Raw genomic sequence first — 23,642 nt, forward strand, 5'->3', positions numbered from 1 at the left:
ACGTTTTTGCAAGAGGACCAGTTCAAGAAAGATAAAACTGTTACAGGTCACATTTCTGATTTCATTTAAACAGAAAATAAAATTTACTGACTCCCACAGAAATACAATTCCAGCTACCACTAGGGATTGGCAATCTTCGCCCTGGCCCACTTTCCTGAGGCTCTGGAGATCGGAATGGTTTCTGTATTTTTAAAGAGCTAGAGGGGAAAAACCAACAGAGACTTATGTGGCTTGCAACATTTAAAATATTTACTATGTGGCCCTTTACAGGAAGTTTGCTGACTGTACTTTCCCTCACTAAAAACATCAAGGAGGAAATTGGATTTTGTTTTTTAGTTATAAAATCAATGCCTATCTGAGAAACCACTCAGGGGAGCATTTTGGAGATCACGAAGTGTGTCCAAAAGCACTACTTCATTTTACAGTGGAAGAAAACACCATGCCTACTTCACAGATATGGAGATGGAGGCAAGTGGTATTAAAGTCCCCTGGTTAAGGTCATGCAGTGAGTTAGCAAAATCACTCAGAGACTGAAAAAGGATGTGGAGATGAAGCAGATCCACCCAGAAAAGAAGGGAGACACAACCTGGGCCTCCTATGATTTTCTTCTGCATGAACTGGGCTGTGCTGGGTAGGAACATCAGGGAGCTGGAGCATCCACGTGGACTAAACACAAATCTTGTGTGTGTTTACACTGATCATGGCATTGTGGATGGATGAGTGACAAGTCCAAGCTAAAATCCCTGTCATCACGGAGCTCATGCTACTGGGGACACACCCACAAAAAGCCAGAGGGTTGCAGAATGGTTGGTTCTAAGGACATACACAGGGTAATCAGCAGAGCAATGCTGCTTGCTACCCAAAGTGTCAACTACAGATCAGTGTTGGCCTGAACAGTTTGCTACCAGCCCACAATGAGAAGAGTGAGGAAAACAAGAGTGAGTGCTGAAAATCTTTATGGCAATTTGACATTACTATGGCATCTTCATTATAGTTTGGAAAAACCTCAATCCACAAATGGTTTGGAAATTTACAAACTAGCCATTCCTTGGAGATCTTGAAAATCACCAGGAAAGAGGGCACCTAATTAAGCAGGGTGGTCACAAAAGCCCTTCTAAGGAGGTTTCAAATTGAAGACTGAAAGGGAGCAACCATGCAAGGTGGGGCAGAATGTTTTGGGCAGAGGAAACAGCAGGTGTGGGAGTCCTGGCAGGGGGAATAGCTTGGCAGGTGTGAAGAAGAGTAAGGAGGTAAGTGAGGCTGGGAATGAGCTGAGGTCAGAGGACCAGACATGAGCTACAGCAGGTGGCACCTGGTGGGCAGATACGATGTTTCAATCTCTCATCGAAGTGCAAATAAGCCACGATTGGGTAAGGAGATTTACCTTTTTTGAAAGATTACCATGCTTTGGACGGGGAACAGACTATAGGGGAGCAAAAGTGGAGACATACAAGCCAGTTAGGAGGCTGGGACAGTGGTTCGGGTGAGAGACAAGGCCGAGAGGAATGGCTGGTCTATAAAAGGGGCAGGAACAACCATTATAATGGGAGTGGAAACAGAGAAAACGGGCACAGCACATGTTAGTTTGCAGTTTTGGTGGCTATTTCCCAGAGGGCCTCACCAGAACATTCTAGTCAGAGCCCTAAGGATTCCACTCTGAGACCCCAGCATGCTGAGGGTCTTGGCTGGCCCCTGCACTTCCACTGAGGGATTCTCTAAGGAGGGTACCCTGAAGATTCATTTCCCTGATCCTTCTGATTTGCATGAGGCTGCACTTAGGCCCATGGTGGGTCCAAGGGTCAGAGGCTGCTCAACAGATTGCTCAGTTCATTTTCCTTGGAAAAGTAGAATTGTGTTCTCCAGCTGTTTCTCTATTTTGCTTTGCTTCTTTTACATGTCTCATGGTATAATTACAACTACTGCAACATAATTCATCTCACCCTGAAGCAGACACACTGGCTTTTCACATATAAAATTTTCATAAAACTGTTATGCCAGGCATAAAAATGCTACCAAATAATTCCAGGATTAGTACATCCAATTTTGTCAACTCCTACCCACAAACGTTAGCTAATTACTTAAAATAGACCATTAAAGACTGCACTCTTCCAAGTCAAATATCTAGATGTAAAACCAAAGAGTGTCCAAATTCCTAAAAGTCTCAAGTTTTTTCATAACACACATCTTTATAACTCGGGCAAATCCTTTTCATGAAGGTGGTAGAAAACTTCTATAAAGAAGCTTTGTTAAATTTAGGGTTACATAAATGTCAATAATATTTCTGATATTTTAACCAGGGAAATGCCTTCTTGGTCATTTACGTATTTAACAGGTATACCATCTTGGTTGATCTAAAAATTAGAAAAAAAAATTGGGGAAAAGGGAGAAAAAGAATAAAAATAAAGAAAAAGAAAATGGAAGAGTTACATGGTGATAAGGAAGCAGGGTGAGGAAAACACAAATTCCTTGTTGTTCAAGGAGTTTCAGTACCCACAGTCTCATTCTAGGATGTATTAAAATAACTGCAATATGAAAGCCCCAATGCATGCAGCTGAGCTTCTAAAGAGAGTCAACAGTCAGATTTTATATCCATACATGAATCTGAACACATTTTCCTAGCAAACAGTAGCTGCTCAAAACTAAGAAATCTTACTTATATCTCATGTGCCTTGACTATGAGAAAGCTTAAAAGCAAAGCAAAGCTTCAGTTATGCAAGAGTATTAAGTTCTAGAGATCTGCTGTACAACACTGTACCTATAGTTAGCAATACTATATTGTGCACAGAAAAATCTGTTACAAGGGTAGCTGTCATGTGAAGTGTTCTTACTGCAATTAAAAAAAGAAAAAGAAAAGCTATCTGGCAAGCGGTGGCTTAATTTGGGAGCTGAGATTCCTTTACTCCTAATGTCTTCAGAAAATTTTTTTCAAAGTGCCCTCATGTACTCTATTTTAATACACAAAATACTGCAGACCTACGAAATAAGCCAGGCACAGAAAGATGAATACCTCATGCTCTCATTTATACATTTTATTTAAAAGAGTCAAACTCACAGAAGCAGTAAAATAGTGTTTACCAGAGGCGGGGCTTGGGGGAGATGTTGGTAAAAGGACACAGAGTTTCAGTTAGACAGGAGAAATAAGTTCAAGAGATCTATTGTACAACATGGTAACTACCTGAAAATTGCTAAGAGGGATTTTAAGCATTCTCACCACACACACATAAAAAGTATGTGAGGTAATGCATATGTTAAATAGCTTGATTTAGCCATTTCACAATTTCTACATCGATCAAAATAACATGCTACACACCTAAATATATACAATTTTCACTTGTCAATTTAAAAAATTGACTTACGAAATACAGATATAGGCTCACTTACTGATTGCTCCACATGTGAATATATAATTCTAACTTTTCCCTTTCTAAATGGAAGTGTAAATTAAAAATACTGTTCACTTAAAAAAAACTCATCTTTTTACAATTCTTACATAAATGAATAAAAATTATGCCTAGAGTTACTCATTAAATAAACATGTATACAAAGCACTACAATGTGCACCATGGCGATTAACAAGATGAATGAAAGATAAAGATACGTGCTAGAGGAGAACAAATAAAGGGGAAGCTACTTCCAGGGCAGGGCAGGGCAGGGTGGGCTGCGGCAAGTGCCATCGGCAGGCAGGCAAGATGACCAGGAGGGATTTCCAGGTAGAGATTGGCTCAACCTCCCCTCTTCTGAAATACCAATGAAAACTAAGAGTGGTGCTATCTACATCCCACAGGCTTTGAGGAGTATCTGCTACAAATAACAGATATAGGACTTGGTTAAGCAACTATCAGGGCTTCTGGAGAAAGTGGCAAAAACCATAACGCCAGCCTAAGTGAAAGGCAGGGGCAGCACACTTGGATCCCCTCTCACTTTAGCAGAATTTGGAATTTGGAAATGACTCTCCAAGTACAGGGACAGCCCCATCAAAAAGCAGCCAAGAGGCGCTCACCCTGAGGCTATAGGACTTAGGGCCAGGAGGGCAGGACAGTCAAGGTAGGTCATGCCCAAAAGACAATTAGATGCAGCTGCTTTTCAGGAAACATGTCCAGAAATGGAAATTATAAAAGACTGGAATAATGTACTTTCCAAGGCTAATATCTATGCCAAGGAATCTCTACCATTAAAAAAAAAAAAAAAGAGTGCTTGTAATTTTCCAGGACTTACTCAATGTTTACAAAAATTAGCAGCCCATCAGACAACAAAGGGGGAACCTTAAGCCCCAGAAAGAAAAGCTTGTTCAGGTCACAGTTTTGACCACAATGCCATTAACCTCACCACGTGAAGTGCTTTCTTTTCCTGGCCCACAAGCACCCCCCTACTCATTCTCAAGGTGGAGAAATATTCTAGTTCAATCAGTGAGAGCCCAAAATCTTTTGGGCTCAACTTTAACATAAAAAACCCAGAGTGGGCCCATCTCTTCTCTCTGGGACCATCTGCTCTTGGGTGAAAAGGGCTCTAGTAAGCTTCCAGCTGCACATAACCAGCAGACTAGGCAGGGCCTTCTAGAAGCCTGTCAGGCCTCTTTCCACCTCTCTGCTTGTCCCCATGTGGGTAAATCAACTCGTTCCCTCACTGGGACTAGTTACTATCAATTAGGGAGGAAGCAGAAACCATCAATCCGACCTGATATTCAAGCCTTGTTCTCAATACTCGTCATGACCAGGGAGCCCATTCAAAACTGAAATTTTAACCCCATTAGGCGCCATTCTTTGGTATATACTCTCCTGACCAGAAACCTGGTGAAGAGGTGATTTGCACCTCAAATCCAAACCTAACTAACTATCTGATCATGAGGACATTAAACACACTCATATCCTCCCTCTCCTGAGTAATTCTGTATCAATGAGGAAATCCAAACTGTAACAAGATTACTTAGAAAATAGGAAGAAATACGAAAAACAAGACTATCACACATTAAGTTTCATGGGATGTGGCAAACACTGTTGGAGGTGCCATCTATTTCTTTCTGGTGCTGTATGAAGTCCCACTGATAGTTGGGGAAAGGGTGTGACCACTAATGGCCAATCAGAATGTCCCTCCCCCAGACCAGGCAGGTGAGGCTGTGGCTGATCTCAGGGCTTGCTGGCATGACTCACACATCAGGGAGCCAGCCTCTTCCAGTCCTGCACTACTGAATTCAGGAGTATACAGGAAGCAGGCTTGGGAGACTGAGTGCTCATGCTTGGTTATGCCAGGTACTGAAGCGCAGTGATCACACTGTGACTGATGAGGAACATCTGGCTGGAACGGTGACAGTTATACCTTCAGAAAGTTTGAGGTTTACCCTCTTTCTCCATCAGATCGTATCATCTGCAATTGAGCATTCTCAGTGAGGATTCTGGGTACTGGTCGCTTGTACCTCCATCTGTCATAGATAATGTGGCAGACACCTCTGTCTGTATTCTAACTATGCTAACTCCCTTCCACGTTCTTTATATAAGTAAACACTATTCATTTTCATAAGCAAAGTCTTTCCATCAATTCTAACCCACAGGCAATAGTCAACAAAATAGTAGTAGTAGTAAACCCAGGTAAAACAATCAGAATCCTTTTTTAGGGACAGAGATGAGTATTTGAAGAGAGAAGTTATCTCAACTCAAGACACTTGGGGCTACAAGGACTGTGAGAAACCCAGAGAGACAAGACTCATCTTTCTCTACCACATAGGAGCAGCTGCTGGAAAAATAAAATTATCAGAGAAAAGCAGATGACCTAAGAGAAAAAGACAGGTTCCCAAATACCACATGCACTCCTGGATCAGACTGTGCCTAAAGGCACTTATACCCTGAACCCCAATAATGTGAGCCACTCAGCTCCTCTTTTTATGTGAGCTGGTCTGAGTTGGGTTTCAGTTACCAGTAATCAAGTGTCCTGACTAACACAGCTTCCTTGGAAGCCTCTGGTTTTCTGAATGAGATGAGACTGGATGACCATGAGCAGGCTGGAAAGAGGGGAGCTGACCAGAAGCTTGCTCCAGGGCTGGCTGGGGATGACTGAGCAAGTTCTTTGCAATAAACGTGTTTTATAAGAATGAACTTTAAGCATTAAAATAAAAAATTTTAAAATAACAAGACAAAATAAGAAATCGATGAACTAGAAACTTTTAAGTATGAAACTTATAGACTTCCTAGATCTGCTTTTAAAGAAAGAAAAGAAAAGCACATTTAGCCAAAGCTCTGGCTAAACTAATCAAGCAAAGATGATGCTACAGATACTCAAATTTAGAAATTATAAACAAATATAACCATGGATTGGGACAATAAAGTCATTTTAAAAGCATATTACACATAACTTCATGCTAGTAATTTTTAAATCTCAATGAAATGAATAATTTACTAAGAAATACAAAGGACTAAAGTTGATCCAAAAAGAAAGCAGAACAGAACAGAGCAATGACTGTGAAACAAAATGGGGGGGAAAAAGCCCAAGAATTAATTGCAATAAAAGAACTTGTCCCAGATAACTCTAAGGATGAAGTCTTTCAAATTATCAAAAACCATAATTTCCATACTATTTAAACTGCTCAATAACGAGTACAATGAGGAGCATTTATTAAGCACTTACTATGTGCCCGCTACTTTGCTAAATGGCTCAAAAACACTATCATTTAATTTTAACAATTATATGAGGTGGTTTTCTCCAAACTACAAGTCAGAAAAATGAGGCTAAAAAACATGACCAATTGTCGGACCGGGTGTGGTGGCTCACGTCTGTAATCCCAGCACTTTGGGAGGCCAAGGCAGGCAGATCACGAGGTCAGATCGAGACCAGCCTGGCCAACATGGTGAAACCCCGCCTCTACTAAAAATACAAAAATTAGCTGGGCGTGGTGGCGCATGCCTGTAATTCCAGCTACTCGGGAGGCTGAGGCAGGAGAATTGCTTGAACCAGGGAGTCAGAGATTGCAGTGAGCCGAGATCACGCCACTGCACTCCAGCCTGGTGACAGAGCAAGACTCCATCTCAAAGAAAGAGACAAAAAAACCAACATGACCAATGTCTAATAATATTGTGGAGCTAAGATTCAATCCTGCCTTTCTATCTCTAAAGTTGCCATTTAACAACTATACACACTGCCTTCCTACGAACAGGCAGAGGTTCCAACATCTTTAAGGGTTCTCATTAGTTGCTAGAGGGAGCAGAGTAAAAAGAAAAGTCTGGAAGAAAAGAGACAAGTTAGGAAGTTACTGAACATCTAGCTCATTGGCAATGTATGGGGGAATCCAGGGAGGTGCTGCCACAGACAACAGCAAGTAGAAAGTTATGAGATTTTATGGAGGTACCACTGGAGCTCCAGAGAGTCATGTATATGATTAAATGAAGAGCTGATTCAAATGGTCAGAGGATCTGGAAGAGTCCCAGAAATTTTGTCACATGCCTTAATTTCCCCCAATGAGAAAAATTGGAACCATTAACACTAATTTACAAAGATGCTATAAACAACAGTGAGGTATCTATTAGAACTTAGCTGCTTATGAATAGGCCCTAAAAAAAAGAAAGGTATTATAATTGTTCTTTAATCAAGTAATCTAAGTATTCCCTAGGGCAGTTTTCCCAAACTTTCTGGGTCTGAAGAATTACCTGAGGGTGAGGAGTGGGGCTCTTGGAAAACAGATTTATACTGAAATCCAATGCTCCGGACTGAAGCTTGAGCATTTGTATTTTTAACAAGTGCCCTGGTGATTTTTATGGCTAAGCACTTTCTCCCCTGAACATGGCAGAATGGGATGGTGAATTAGGCACCTAAACATGGTGGGGGAAAAAAAGAAGTTAAGGCCGGGCGCGGTGGTTCATGCCTGTAATCCCAACACTTTGGGAGGCCACGGTGGGCAGATCACTTGAGGTCAAGAGTTTGAGACCAGCTTGGCCAACACAGTGAAACCCCGTCTCTACTAAAATACAAAAATTAGCCAGGTGTGGTGGCGGATGCCTGTAGTCCCACCTACTCATGCTACTTGGGAGGCTGAGACATGAGAATTGCTTGAACTCAGCGGGTGGAGGTTGCAGTGGAGATCTGCCACTGCATTCCAGCCTGGGTGACAGAGCAAGCTCCATCTCAAAAAACAAAACAAAACAAAAAAGAAGTTGAGAGAAATCAGTTATCGTAGTTCTTTAGATGTTCACTTTTTTACAGCTGTTTTCCCAAAAATACCGTATCTGATGCCAGCATTTTTCACTGAAAAACTGCAGATGACTGAAACCAAAGCTGATTAACTACTTACAGAGAAAACAGTAACATTAAATGTATACAAGTACTTGAAACAATTCATCAATGATTTAGAGCTTTCCCTGATAGCGAACCAATGGGGCTGGAGTTTTAGACTCTGCAACAGGAGTGTCCAATCTTTTGGCTTCCCTGGGCCACACTGGAAGAAGAATTGTCACGGGCCACACATAAAATACACTAATACTAATGATAGCTGATGAGCTAAAAAAAAAAAAAAAGAAAGAAAAAAAAGAAAAAGTCGCAAAAAAAAAAATCTCAGAATGTTTTAAGAGTCTGCGAATTTGTGTTGGGCCACATTCAAAGCCATCCTGGGCCACATGTGGCTGGTGGGCCGCAGGCTAGACAAGCTTGTGCTACAAGATGTGGCTTGGCCTCCTTTCTGCTCCAATCTCTAGCAGCTCAGAGATCAAATGGCATGCCCATCTTCAATCTCTGGTCCTCCCAAGCTACAAGGCAAATTCCATGCTGGTATGGGCATCTGTCTTACTTATGACACCGCATCCCCCTTATTTAACCCAATACTCAGCACAGTGGGCACCTAGATAAACTAAGTAGAGAGGAGGAAAGGTAAAGAAGTAGGAGGAAATGAAGCACTTATGGAGAAAAGAGAGAGAATGAAACCTGCAGGCATGTGGCACTGGGGTAGCCAGCATCCATGCTCCCTCCGTAGCGCCCTCCCTTCTAAGTGGAGCAGGTAGCTGTGCTGCCACTACAGAAGCCAAAGGGGGTCCCTCGGGCTTCTACCAAATCTCTTCTCTTACTGCTGCAATACAGCCAAGGGGCGAGCACACACCCACAGCTCGGCCAATCAAGACTCCTTCTTTTGGGATACCATCACTTGAAAAAGAGATGGCAGGCTGAATGACTGGAGATCACTGAAGCCATAGCAATGCTGGGTGAAAAATGACATTCCTGCCTGCTCAGAGCCTGGCCCTTGGTCCATTCCAAGCTGCCTTCATACCCTTGCCATAAATGCCCCATTTGCCTAACTTGCCCACAATCAGTTTTTGCTGCTTGCATCAAAAATCCTATTACAGAAAGCAAGAGAAAGGAGATTGGGGGGTGGGGGTGGGGAGAAAAGGTAATGTAGTGATTAGGAGTAGCCCAGTACCAGCAACTACCTCATACAATTATCCCATCCAGAGATCAGAAGGAAGGTGTTCCCTAAATACATATTTCACTTGTGAATTTTTGAGAAGTATGTTTACAAACTGTAATAAAGCTAAACATTCCCACAGAAGTAGTAAGACTTTTAAGACCTTAGAAGTCTTAGAGACTGAGATAATACGTGGTAGAATAGTTACTAAACACATTTCCCACGTCTACTACAACAGGGATACATACAGCAGTAATTCTCAATCCAGGCCCATATATGGGACATGAATGAATGGGTAGAAGGCGTCTCACAGGCCAGCTTTGCCAGTGGGGTTCACAAGGTATCAATTTAAAAAGACGCTACTTTAAGGCTATTGCCTTTAAGTAACCTTTGGCCTAGTTTCATCACTACACTTGAGAACAATAAAACCACACTTACAAGTCACAGTTGCAATGAAAAAACAATGCTCAGAATGTATCTTTTCATGAAAAATCTAGAATTCAAAAGGAAAATCGGCTTAGTTTTGTGGATAAAAATAAAGAGGTAAGAGTCTTTAAAGTCAAACATTCTGACTAAGCAATTAGGAGACTAGAGTCAGAAAGTATGTACCCTGATACATGAAAGCTGCAATGCCCAAGCAGCACCGTCTTCGTTTGACCAGAGCTTTGCTGTATATGGATTTTTAAATACATTTTCTCAGTTGGGTGTTGTTATAACCGGGAGCTAAATTAATGAATATTACTTTAACTCTTTATAGTTGAAGAAAATGAATACTAGATCAGGTAGCTTGCTATGGTCAAAGAACAAGAAAACAGAAGACCAAAGACTGCAATTTGTATCTTCTGACTTCTGGTACCATCCAGCAAATACTCCATTCCTCCGCACTGCCTTGCAATGGAAGCAACATCGGAAATGCCTGCCAACTCACAGAATGAAGGAACTATCCGCACAGATATCCCCAGTTTGTTATAAAGTTTTCAAAGAACAGTGTACACCAAAACCAGCCTTTTATGCCTGTAATTTCTGGGGATCAACAGCTCCATCAGTAAGCTTTAACTGCTGGCTTTTGGCTTAGAGACATTTAACTAACCCCTCATGTACTGGAATTTCCTGGGAGCAAGTTTCCACCCCAATGGCTCTCCTTTAGCCTGAAAAGGTAGTGGCCAGATGGGGAAAGGCAATCAGACAGATCAGTCCCTGCTCGCCTAGCTCAGCATCAGTTCTTCCAGAGGCTGCCTCTGGATCCGGGCTAGGGAAAGCACATGATCCAGGCAGACCTAGGCCAGACTGACACCAAAATTGACACCAGAAAGAACAGAAACTCCTCATGCTACACACTTTTAAGGTTAACCCCAGAGACCAAAAACAAAAGTGAGCAAGCAAAGAAACAAACAAACAAAAAGACTTCAGGACAGACAATGAAGGGCATCTGGGAAAGCAGACATTTTCCTACACAAACTTTGTTCTCTGCTGATCTCTGTAACACTAAAATACCTACATAGAAATCCTAGGATTTAAATATCCTAGAGATGATCAGAAGACCTTTAAGGCTTAAATCTTTCTTGCCAAGGAAAGAAACAGTACTGAGACAGGCGGAGAAGGTGGTGACATTGCCAGGATTCTTATCCTGCAATCCTGAAGGATTTCTGTTCTAATTGCCATAGTCCCTTAATCAGCAGGTGTAATGGGGTCACTTCCAGCTAGTCAGTGAGAGAATGGAAAGTGGGAACTCACATGTCCCAGAAAAGAAATCTACATTTATATTCCTTTCATCCTCTCTGAAACAAACTGTTATTTTATCTTATTTTTCAGAAGGAACGAATATAAATAAAAATACTTTTTTCCAATCCTGTTAGAGTTCTCTTCTCAAGGTCTGTGAAGGAAATGGAGTTGTTGTTACTCTCATTTTGCCCAGGGCGGCACTCAGGGAGAATAAAAAGTTATTAGATAAATGCCACTGATATTCTACATTTAGCTAACTCCCATGCCCAAGCTCCAGGGCAGTTCTGTGAAAGCCAGACCTGACGATCAGTTACAGTTAAGGCAGCTACCCCTTGAAAGGTGTAAATTTTTCTTTTCTTTGTGTATTTCTTCTTCAGCAACTCAGTAACAACTTCTAGAACATTCAGCTAAAAGGGTGAAGACACAATAAGATGCGGTAAGATGGGGAGACTGAGATTACAAGAATATTGCTTCTACCTGGATCCCTGGGTTGCAAAACCAAGTCAGAAAAGTAAAGAGAAGAAAGTATCACTATCAGGAAGGGGAGCAAATTATGCAATATAGACTACCTGGTACCACATGGGTAAAGAGGCCAGGAAGAATAAATGCTAATTTAGCATTCCCCCAGTGATTGGAGAGATGCTGCCTCCATGATGAAAGCAATGTAAAAAAGCAGGGCTGATGGAAGAGCATTCTCCTTGCCTGCATATCCCAACTCTACAATTCGCCCTGGACATGAGGTCCATCTCCCTAGTGAGGAATATACGCTGATTTATCTAAGTTTCTGGTTTTACACACACACACTTTTTTTTTTAATTAAAAGACAAAGGCTGGGTGCGGTGGCTCACACCTGTAATCCCAGAACTTTGGGAGGCTGAGGCAGGCGGATCACTTGAGGTCAGGAGTTCAAGACCAGCCTGACAAATATGGCAAAACCCCATCTCTACCAAAAATACAAAAAATTAGCTGGGCATCGTGGTGGGCACCTGTAATTCCAGCTACTCAGGAGGCTGAGGCACGAGAATCACTTGAACCCAGGAAGCAGCGGTTGCAGTGAGCTGACATCGTGCCACTGCAATCCAGCCTGGGTGATGGAATGAGACTGTCTCAAAAATAAACAAATAAATAAATAAAATAAAGAGACAGGGTTTCATTATGTCATCTCAGCTGGTCTCAAACTCCTGGGCTCAAGTAATCCTCCTATCTTGGCCTCCCAAAGTGCTGAGATTATAGGTGAGCCACTGTGCCTAGCCTGATTTCTGGAAGTCTCTGGATTTGGCCACTGGGCCACCACTGATCTTGAAGAAAATAGTTTATGCTAATGGGAGATATTACTGGGAGTAGTACAAAGAAAAGGGTGGTTTCAACTATGTCAACAGGCATGCAGAAAGTGGCTTGTGGACAGGCAGGGAAAGAGAGGGAGAGAGCCCATGATAAAGTAAGATTTGAACAGGGCACACGCCCTAAGGGACCAGGAGACCGACTGAGAGGAAGAAGGCAGTTCAGAAGAGCTAAGGCAAAGTGTGGGGTTTGGGGTTTGCTTGTTTCTTTGCCAGGGGAAATAAGTACACATACCAGAGGGAAATTTAGAAAGGTAAAGTTTAGGAAGTCAACTACATGTTATTTACAGACTGAAGGCTCAAGTTACCAAACAACAGAGTATGGCAAGACTGCGTCAAACTTCCTTCTCCAAGCTACAAAGGACAAGCTGGAAATGCGTGTGGAATGGGAAACATGGGCTGATTATTGGGACCTACTTATCTAGTCTTCAAATCTTTTTTTTTTTTTTTTTTTGAGACGGAGTCTGGCTCTGTCACCCAGGGGCTGGAGTGCAGTGGCGTGATCTCGGCTCACTGCAAGCTCTGCCTCCCAGGTTCACGCCATTCTCCTGCCTCAGCCTCCCGAGTAGCCGGGACCACAGGCACCCACCAGCACGCCGGGCTAATTTTATGTATTTTTAGTAGAGACAGGTTTCACCGTATTAGCCAGGATGGTCTCGATCTCCTGACCTCGTGATCCGCCCACCTCGGCCTCCCAAAGTGCTGGGATTATAGGCATGAGCCCCCGCGCCCGGCCTCAAATCATTTTTAGGGACTGAAAACCTCCTTCTCTGGCTAACGCTACCATGGTTACCCTGATAACCCATTTATACCAGTGAAATTACACTGTGGTAAGTGCACTTAAACAGCATATTATACTTAGTAGGAATCTGAGGGATTTCTAACTCAAAGCTTTTCGTTTAGTTTGTATTTCCATCTAGTTCTCCCAGACCAGTTTTTACAAATGTAGTTTTTGTTTGTTTGTTTGTTTGAGACAGAGTCTCGTTCTGTCACCTAGGCTGGAGTACAGTGACATGATCTTGGCTCACTGCAACCTCTGCCTCCTGGGTTCAAGTGATTCTCCTGCCTCAGCCACCCAAGTAGCTGGAATTACAGGCATGTGCCGCCATGCATGGCTAATTTTTGTATTTTTAGTAGAGATGGGGTTTTGTCATGTTGGCCAGGCTGGTCTCGAACTCCTGACCTCAGGTGATCCACCCTCCTCGGCCTCCCAAAGTGCTAGGATTACAGGCGTGAACCACCGCAGCTGGCCCCATGCTGACCTGTTCAGACGGCATACTTCAGGTGTCAGAGGGGACAACTTAGGCCTTTCCTGTGCATCTTCCATGCATACCTCTCATTCGTCTCTAAGCAGGCTTGTTAATGATGCCAGTGAGTCTATCATCTTGGATCTGATGAGTTAAATTTTGGTCCCAGACTGAAAAGGTATGGTGTGTTTTTCACAAGAGCAGAAAAGCAGCATGAACATTTTCTATTCGCGTTATTAGCATATACACAAAAGTGTATTAGCCATACCTTGCTGTAAAGAGGAGAATCTTTACAGAGCCTCTAAAACAAATAAAAAGCTGCTTATTACATTTCCAATAAAAACTAGTCAAGAAGTGAGAAACATCTGTAGCTCTTTTACAAGATCTGAAATGCTATCAGTAGGTCTTGGATTTAATCTAGTATTTAATTTACGTTGGCCAATTCTGACAGTGCCTGGCGTTTAAGGATATATCCTTTATAAAACAAAACCAGAGCAGACTTGTAACAGAAAATTCTCAAAAACAGGGGCGGGGCAGGGGGTAGAGGGAGAGTTGAATCTGGATGAATCTTTTCTAGCTGTCAAGGCCCATATTGCTATTTTATAGCAAATGTTTCAGATTGTACAAGATAACACGCAGTTCAGTTGATTCTCTGAAGCAAATCTAACGCTGATATGAAAAATGTTAACAGAGATATTTTTTAAAGAAACAGAGGAGCAGCGCTGCCCAGTAGATACATTATGCAAGCTACATATACAATGTAAAAATTTCTAGTAGCCACATTAAGGAAAAACAATTAATTTCAATAATATATTTTATTTAATCCGCTACACACAAATCATTTCAACCCTGTTTTTGAGAATTTTCCATTACAAGTCTTCTCTGATTTTGTTTTATAAAGGATATATCCTTAAACGCTAGGCAGTGGCAGGATTGTCCAACCTGTATTAAATACTAGATTAAATTGAAACTCTATTTCAGATCTTATAAGAGAGCTACAGATGTTTCTAATGTCCTGACTGGTTTTATGTAACCCATATAAAATATTAAGGTATTTTACATTTTTTTTTTTCAAACTGTTTGAAATCGAGCATGTATTTTATGCTTACAACACATAATCAATTCAGACTAGCCACACTTCATGTCCTCAGGAGCTACAAGTGGCTAGTGGTTATTATACTGGATAACAAGATATTGACCAACTTTTCTTGTAAATATAGTTGTAAGGAACATAAAAACAGATTTAAAAAATGGCATTTTATCACAGGAATTCAAGGACATTTTAATATTAATATATTAGTAAAGCTATATAATTATCCTGATTGGTATTAAAAAGAAATCAAAATCCAAAACTAAAAGTAGGAATAACAATGCTTAAACAAGATGACAAATATCATTCAAAATAACAATTTAAACACTAGGCTAGAAAGTTCTTTGTCACTACTATTCTTACATGTTTTGCAGCGCTTTGACCAATTCAGTAAGACCTGAACCAAAAGTTGGTAGAGGAGAAAATAATAATTGATTGTAGATTATATGATTATGTATCTAGAAAACCTAAGGGAAATAGCTGAAAACTTATTCGAATCAGTGAGTTCAAAAAAATTACTAGGTACAAAATATATAAAATTACCAAAGTTTGGTAGAAGAGAAAATAGAATTATCACTAAATTTGATTATATGTTATATGATTATGTATCTAAAAATCTAAGGGAAATAACTGAAAATTTGGTGAGTTCAGTAAGGGAACTAGGTACAAAATAAATATAAAATCGGTAGCAGTAGCTAGTTTAGCCAGGCGTGGTGGTGTGTGCCTGTAGTCCCAGCTACTTGGGAGGCTAAGGCAGGAAGATGGCTGGAGCCCAGAGGATGGCTGCACTCCAGCCTGGACGACAGCGAGACCCTGTCTCTAACAAAAGAGTCAGTAACACTTGTATATGCTGTCAATAATGAAAAAGGAACCCATTTGATAGCAACGACAAAAAGCAAATACCTGAGAATGGAGAAGAGATTTCAAGGCTACTGCGGTAAGTAATCATGTCATTGTCAGAAATGTGGAGATCTAGAAAAGTGCTTGTTTGGGACATTATTTGTAATAGTGAAAAGCTGAAAACAATCATTTCCAACAGAAGTCATTAGGCATAATATAGTGCATCTGCCTGATGAAATAGTATGACTATTAAAATTCTGGGCTGTAAAGATTGCTTTCTAACATGAAAAACTGTCATGGTAGAATATGAAGTCAGAGAAAGATGTAAGATCACAGTACTCTGAATTATTACAATTTAAAATATATATATTTTAAAAAAGAACAGGTCAGCATGGGAGTGGGTGCTGGCCCAGGGTTCACACATGAGGGCCTACAAAGGCACATGGCAAGCACAGACATGAATACATTCCTTTAGCTTGCATCTGCAAAGTATTACACCCAGTCTTTTTACTTTTACTTATTTTTTAATGTGCAATTGATAACCACCTGGTCTACCTGGGTTACCCCTGACTACACTTACTAGCTGAGTAACCATGGACTACATACTTAATCACTCAGCACCTCAATTTCTTCATCTGTAAAATGGAGGAAATAAAAAGATATATTTCAGAATTTGAGAATTAAATGAAACAGGGTATGCAGAACTCCTGGTAAAGTGCCTGGCACATAGTAAGCATCCAAGAAATGTATACCACAAAAACAGTGCATACTCCAATGTCTTAGTTTCTATCAAGTGCTGACTGTAAGATCATTAATTAGCAGTTTCATCCACTAATTGGAAGCTTGATATCCACTAATAAGTGGTTTGTCATCCACGAACCTGTCATTATCAACTAAGGAACAGCAAAGTATACATCCACAAACAGATAAAACCTGGGTCATTTTGACAGTGCTAAATCACTCAATCACCATCAAAGGCTGTAGAAATCCGGGTTATAGCCAATACTTCAGGTGAAGAAATCATCAGGTTCTTAGGGACAGTTTTCCAAGAGATGCACAGGAACTTCATCCTTTCCCTGGTGCTTTCTAGCCAGTACAGGTTATGCAGGTGCGTGTGACTCTCCGCTCCCAGATCCAATCCCTCAGTCTCAGTCAGCCCAGTGTTGAACAATCAAGGTAATCTATGGCAGGGATGAAGTGGGGCGGTAACCCCACACCTGTTCTCTGTCCCCTCAGACTTACCTGCAGAGCTACAGCCTTCACCATTCCTAAAGACACTCAGGTGTTTCTCACTTTGGAATTTCTGCCTATCCACTACTATAACCCAGTGCTTCTGAAAAGAAATCATTAAACCCCAAATATCAACCATTCTCATCCATGAGATCTTTATCTTTCTTGAAGGGAGTTAGAGAAAGAATGTAGGATTGCAGATAAAAGTAAAAACCATTAGGAAATCTCAAAATAGCAGTGTGCTTACTTTAGGGACAAAGGATAAAAAGTCATAAGAGCTTTGCAGTGGGCAAAGGAGAGACGCTACTCACAAAGAACAGGTGAGGATGGCAGAAAGCAGGTGAGCCAGTGCTTGAGACTAAAGGAAGAAGAAAGAGATGATCATGTGGTTTACTCCCCTGCCTCTACTTTCTCCTCTTTTCTCCATATACCATCATGCTCCGGCTAAGCTCTTCACTCCATCCCTTTCCTTGTCCCAGTGGGAAGACGGGCAATTCTCCATCAGGAAGGGATGCTTTCCTGGCAAATCTGAATTCAGGTCTCCAGAGAACACTGGTATATACGGTGGCGAGGGACCGCAAGAAATAGGCGGAGTTAAGACACAGGCGTTTGAAGACTGGCCTGAAAAAGTACCTAGAGTGCCATTTAATTTTTTTTTTTTTAATGGGAAACGTACCCTGCAACTCTAAAGAAGCTCGAATAAATTTCTGGATGGTGAACATATTAGAAACTGTAAATATGTACTAAGTATTATGTACTATGATTATAAATAAAAGAATCAAAGAACTTAAGACGAACCTGAGAAACACTATTCCCCCAACCAAGCAAACTTAATTAACTACAGAAAGTATATATAAATGGGCTGGGCACGATGGTGCACACCTGTAATCCCAACACTTTGGGAGGCCGAGGTGGGAGGATCACTTGAGGCCAGGAGTTCAAGACCAGCCTGGCCAACATGGTGAACCCCCGTCTCTACTAAAAATATAAAAATTAGCCGGGTGTGGTGGCACATGTCTGTAATCCCAGCTACTTGGGAGGCTGAGGTACAAGAATTGCTTTAACCCAGGAGGCAGAGGTTGCAGTGAGCCAAGATCACGCCAGTGCCCTACAGCTTGGGTGACAGAGTAAGACACTGTCTACAAAAAAAAAAAAAAAAGGTACACATAAGTGACAAGTCCCAGGCACTCCAAAAGGGGAAAAATATCTGTGGGACATAGGACTTAGGGCCACCTTCATTACTGAATGGACTTCAGCAGGATCCTTGAAATACTGTTTCTCCAAAAGAATATGAAAGCTTTATGTTTTTAGGGCAGAAAATGCTCCCCTCTGCCCCTTCACTACTTAGCTTTTGTTTCATTGTTGTTGTGTTGACATCAATAAGCAATTTAAGGGCAGTGTTCAGTTTTCAAGACCTCATACTCATTTCACATACAAGATTTCCTTTTCTTTGGAAAAAAATATTTAGGCAATTTTTTCCTTTAACATCATTTCTATCTAGGTTTTCATTTTTTCTTTTGGCAAAAATTAGTTTTCTTTCTGATATTTTCATTTAAAATAGCTCATCAGTGTCACTATGAACCATAAACATTATCTGAAACACTTACATGATCTTCTCTGGGACTAAGCCATGCTTTTGTCTTTTTCCCACGAATCATTTGACAAAAAGTAGTGGTAACAACAGGTATACTCACCATCCCATGGCAGAAAACACAGAAGAACACCGGAAAGGAAAAGCTATAGTTACTGACATTTAGAGTTTGGTGCTAGCTACTAAGGCTGCCTTATCTTTAATTAGAAACCAAATTACCTTTGTCTGTTCACTGTCGGGGTCTTCAAGCCAGGCGTAAGGGTCACAAATTTTATGGCCATGATAATCCTGTACCTGTAAAGGACAAAATGAGGTATTAGATAATTACTCTCTAACCCCAATTAAAACTGGTATTTTTTTTTTAATGTAACGGAGAAATAGGAAAGGGATGGACAAAAATACTAATTGGCTCACTGGCAATGTCTGCCCAAATTACCACATGAACCAAAGTTGGCAGGTTCTCAAAGGTGTCAAGCCACCCTTCATGAAAAGAATGTTTTAGCTAGAGAGGAAAGAAAGATGAAAGGTCAGAACAGGAAACCGCTCTGTCCCTACAACACAAAACAAAGACCTGCCACTGTGCTAAAGAAAGTTGAAAACGTGCTGTCAGCAGCCAAGCACAGAATGACACAATACAGTGGGCATACAAGGGACAATACAGTGGGCATACAAGAAGGACACGTCAGGGAGGGAGCTAACACATACGTGCTCATTCTCTTGTTCCGCTGAGCTTCCCAACGATTAGAAAATCTCCCTGCAATATAGCCCAGGTTTGCTCTTATGTCTAAACTGCCAAAAAGCAAGTGACTAATATGTAGTATAATGATTCTAATTGACATAAGTTTAAAAAGCTGACTTAAATGCAATGGCAAAACATTTTAAAACTAATGCCTTTCTTCCTTTTTATTTATTGTTATGAAATGCTTTTTTCCACTGTTTACAAAAAGAAGGTGCAAAAGCATCACCCATTCAGGTTACCATGATATTGGAAGAAATAAAACTGCTTAGTGTAAGTAGAATCTGGCTGAAGGAAGCTTTCTGGAGCTTCTAAGGCTTAGCCTTAAAAGCCACTTGAAGGCGTTTGAAGGAGCAACTAGAAGCGGTTTTCACCACTCCTCAAGTGATTATGCCAAAAGAAATTATCCAGCAGTAAAAATCACTACAAAATCTCTCCACCTGATACCATCAAGATTAACCCCATTAGGGCAGGGTGAGGTGGCTCACACCCATAATCCCAGCACTTTGGGAGGCTGACGTGGCGGATCACTTGAGATCAGGAGTTCAAGACCAGCCTGGCCAACACAGTGAAATCCTGTCTCTACTCAAAATTTAAAAATTAGCCGGGCATGGTGGCAGGTGCCTGTAATCCCAGCTACTCGGGAGGCTGAGGCAGGAGAATCTCTTGAACCCAGAAGGCAGAGGTTGCAGTGAGCTGAGACCACGCCATTGCACTCCAGCCCGGGCAACAGAGCAACACTCCATCTCAAAAAAAAAAAAAAGATTAACCCCATTAATGAAACCACACTGACAACGTCTTGCCAATCAAGTCTCTGAACTACTCCAACATTCTCGTTAAGGCTTCTTGTATAAGGCTGTTGGGAAGACTACCTCTATCTCAGATGAATTTTTAATCTGTCTCCTTGCTTTGTTCTATAATGCCAGAAGGTAAGGGCTATTCCCTAAAGAAAGCCTAGTGCTGCTCTAGTTCCAGTGTGGCTCTGGCTAGGTGAGAACAATCTCCCTGGCTCTTACAACACCGGGCTCTCCACATCTGTCCTCGTCTGATGCCAGGTGAAAGAACTCCTGGGGAAATGCACAACTGGATAAATGGGCAGGTAAGCCAGAACACTCTGTACATATTTTCATTAAACTGACTGAGCAAGGGACATAAAAACAAGAGCAAGGAACATAAAACCCGACTAAAGCCTCTCCTAATGGGTCTTCATAAAGTTACCAATTTTCAATCCTGACCTCTCTAAATTTTAGCAGATTGTCACCACCAAACAAAAGCTTTTTATCTTTTCTTCTCATCTGTAAGTCTTTTACATTTTACACACCTTGAAGTGGTTATAAAATAGGCTTAAAATAACAATCTTCTTTTCCTAGCATTGAGAAATCAGAAAATTTTGAATTGTAAAGCATCTTTCAATCATACACTTCTAGGAGCAACAGCAGGGACAAGGTTGGGTAACATGCCCAGAACCATACCAAGTTCAGAACCAGACCTGAGACTAAAGCAGTCAGCCCACCCTTTCCCCCAAACACTCATCAAAGGGGGCAGAATAGACGCTTAAAAAATGTTCCTGGATTATGTTACTAAATTCAGGCATATCCAGAAATTTACACCAAGCAGCCCTATCTGCCCAGACTGGGCACCAGCATCTACAGCAGATGGAAGTTATTGATCAGATATTTTTAACTAGGACAAGAAACTGATTCTCTCTAGGACAATTCCACAGTTAATCCCAGGAGCCACAACTCCCCACCTCCAATTTTTTGACCATATCCTACAAATGAGGTGGGTGTGTCTTATAGCCACGTCCCTTGAATCAAATTCTTCCACCTGATTTAAGTTTGCTAATCATTCTTGATCTCCCCAAGAGGCTTTAAAAATAGAGCCCTGATAAGGTACTGTACTACTTAATACTGTTCGATATTTTACTTGTACTGTTCAACAACTCACCCACTGCCTTCAGGATAAAGTGTTGACTCGTACACACAGCAGGCAGGACCCATCAAACCTGCCCTGCTCATCTTTCCAGCCCCATGCAAATTTATCCATCGATTGATGGTCTGGTCAGAATCGCCTTTTTGCCACCCTACAAACAAATGCAATTCCACAACCATCCAGGCCTGCATAGCTATGGCTTTATTTTAGTCACAGGATCAGGAATGTCCTTTGTCCTTTACCCAACTGGTCAACTTCCAGACTCAATTCACATAATACCTCCTCCTCCTGATGGAAATTAGTCCCATCCTCTTCTGTGTTCTCCTCTCACTGTAAATCCTCGTCTATCAGTGTGTGAGTCCCCTGTGGCAGGCCTGAATTTCCTGATAGCAACTCTCTTAAGCAATGGTCAATGGTATTGCGCAAGAAGTGTCATGGCTTCCAAATTTCTGCCCAAAAAGGCAGAATTCCACCAAAACGGTTTCAGTGCTCCGACGCTTTTGGCAGGAGAGTACTGAGCATGTGGCTGAAGGTGCTCAAGTGAAAGAGACAGAGAGCTACCGCAATCCCCAGCTGATGCTGGGGAGAAACAAACCCATCCTAGAAATCAAAGGCTACCATTTAAGCAAATACCTAAGTCAAGCCTAGGGCTTAGTAACCAAAACTTTAATGCAAAAAAAAAAAAAAAAAAAAAAAAAAGGATACTCCACCGTAAGCTATCAAGGAGCCACAGAACAGAATCCAGACTAGGCCAGAGCTACATTCCCTTGGCCACGAGGCTTAGAGTTATCATGAGTTGCTTAATGAGAAGGAACTGGAGTGTATTAAAATCCACAGTATACCCTTCCGAGTTGTTTATAATCTTTTAGATGTCTTCATAAAATCCCCACTTAAACCTTTCATGAACTATCAAACATAGATAAATAAACTGTAGGATTTAGGCACCCATAGTGGTGTAAAACTAACAAAGTAACTCTAAAAACAAACTTAAAACTGCACTTATCAAATCACAGAATGGGTAATTCTTTATATTCTGATCCTCAAGAACCAGAACCAAAATAGTCACATCTTCCCATTACTAGTCTGGAACACTGCAGAGCTAGACTGTCACGTGAATGAATGAATAACAACACTCCTACTGCAGAAGCAAGTAAGCCCTATGGTCAGTCCAAATATTTCTCATATGAGAAAAAAGGCCCATAACAGGTAAAAGCGCTGCTAAAAGTCACCTAACTAGTGAATGACAGAACCAGAACTAGCGCTCTGGTTTTTTCATTTAGTCCAGCCTCTTTCTCCATCCAGCAGGATCACTTTACTCCCATATTCAAAGGAAACAATCCTTTAAACCACAGGAATAGAGATTCTTGAGCTGTTAGGGCAAATTTAATAAGCAAGCGGCTGAGCAGACTGAGAAAACATGGTTACCAGATGGCCACTGGTCAAAGAAACCACGAATGAATGCATCAGTGTCACTTGAAGTCTTAATTTAAAACAATATGCCTTTTAAAGCGTCAGCACCCTTTACCCCAATGTAACACGTGCTTTAAAGTAAACACTTTCTGGCATAAATTGGGAAAGTAAACAGAAAAACATTAAAACTCTATCACACAAATACATACTTACTCTGATTATATTTTAAGTAATCTGAGAAATGTAGCTATTAGTAAGAGAATCATGGCCACAACATGTGGATGCAATCCAGTTCCTAAGTCGTCAAATTCACGTTTACACAAAAAAGGTGTCTGCCCACAATTCCGCCTACTGGATCTCAACAGTTACCTTGAGTTCATCTGCAGCTTAGGCAAATGGTGGTCAACTCCGCCACTAGACAAAACTTACTCATTCTGAAAAAGGTTAACCCCTCTCCCTTCCAAGACCTCCTCTCACCCTCTCTCAACTCCTTTTCTTGTTTAAGAAAACATGGATCAGCATGGCCACACTATGGGGTCACTGCTCTGCCTTCCCCATTTCTGTCCGGTTCTCTGGCATCCCCAGGGCCCAGTGCGCCTCATCCGACCTGGGACAGGGTAGGCGCTCAATACACCTTTTAAAATCGAATATGCTTCAACTCTAAGGACTTCAAAGTGTAAGTTTTAAAAGTTTGTTTTCGTTTTTAAATGTGACATCTCTCTCTCACACACACACACACACACACACACACACACACCAGCGGACACTTTCTCCTACCACCATATTTAAGCTAGAGGCTTCGCCAGTCAAAAAAGCAGTGACACCGTCTGTCTTCCCATTCCCTGAAGACACCCATTCCTACCCGGGCGTCTGCCCTTGACCCCATTGATTCTGGGAAGCGGCCGGGCGGCGCTGCCCACAGGCTCCGCCGCCAGCACTAGCAGAGTGACCGCCCGCGGGACCCCAGCGCTGTAGAGGGGGCCCCGCGCCCCCGGCCCCATTCTCCCAAACAAAGGCCGAGGGGGAGGGGAGGGACGCGGGGGGCGAGGGCCTACAGGGACAGGAGCTGCGGGTGCCACCGGTCAGGCAGGCTGGGCACCTGCGGCCGGGAGCCCTGTGGGCGGGGGCAGG

General features: G+C 41.8%; 1 protein-coding gene across 1 annotated transcript in view; it reads right to left on the minus strand.

The window, feature by feature from the left end:
- The window catches only part of PREP (prolyl endopeptidase), a 130,985-nt gene that overhangs the window by 101,970 nt on the left and 5,373 nt on the right, over positions 1–23,642 (minus strand). Inside the window, exon 2 of the mRNA XM_055260125.2 lies at positions 18,653–18,727. Coding sequence (XP_055116100.2) covers positions 18,653–18,727 — 75 coding nt within the window. The remainder of the gene's footprint in view (positions 1–18,652; positions 18,728–23,642) is intronic.

This window comes from Symphalangus syndactylus, chromosome 2 (genome assembly GCF_028878055.3).
Source record: "Symphalangus syndactylus isolate Jambi chromosome 2, NHGRI_mSymSyn1-v2.1_pri, whole genome shotgun sequence".
NCBI classification, from domain to species: Eukaryota; Metazoa; Chordata; class Mammalia; order Primates; family Hylobatidae; genus Symphalangus; species Symphalangus syndactylus.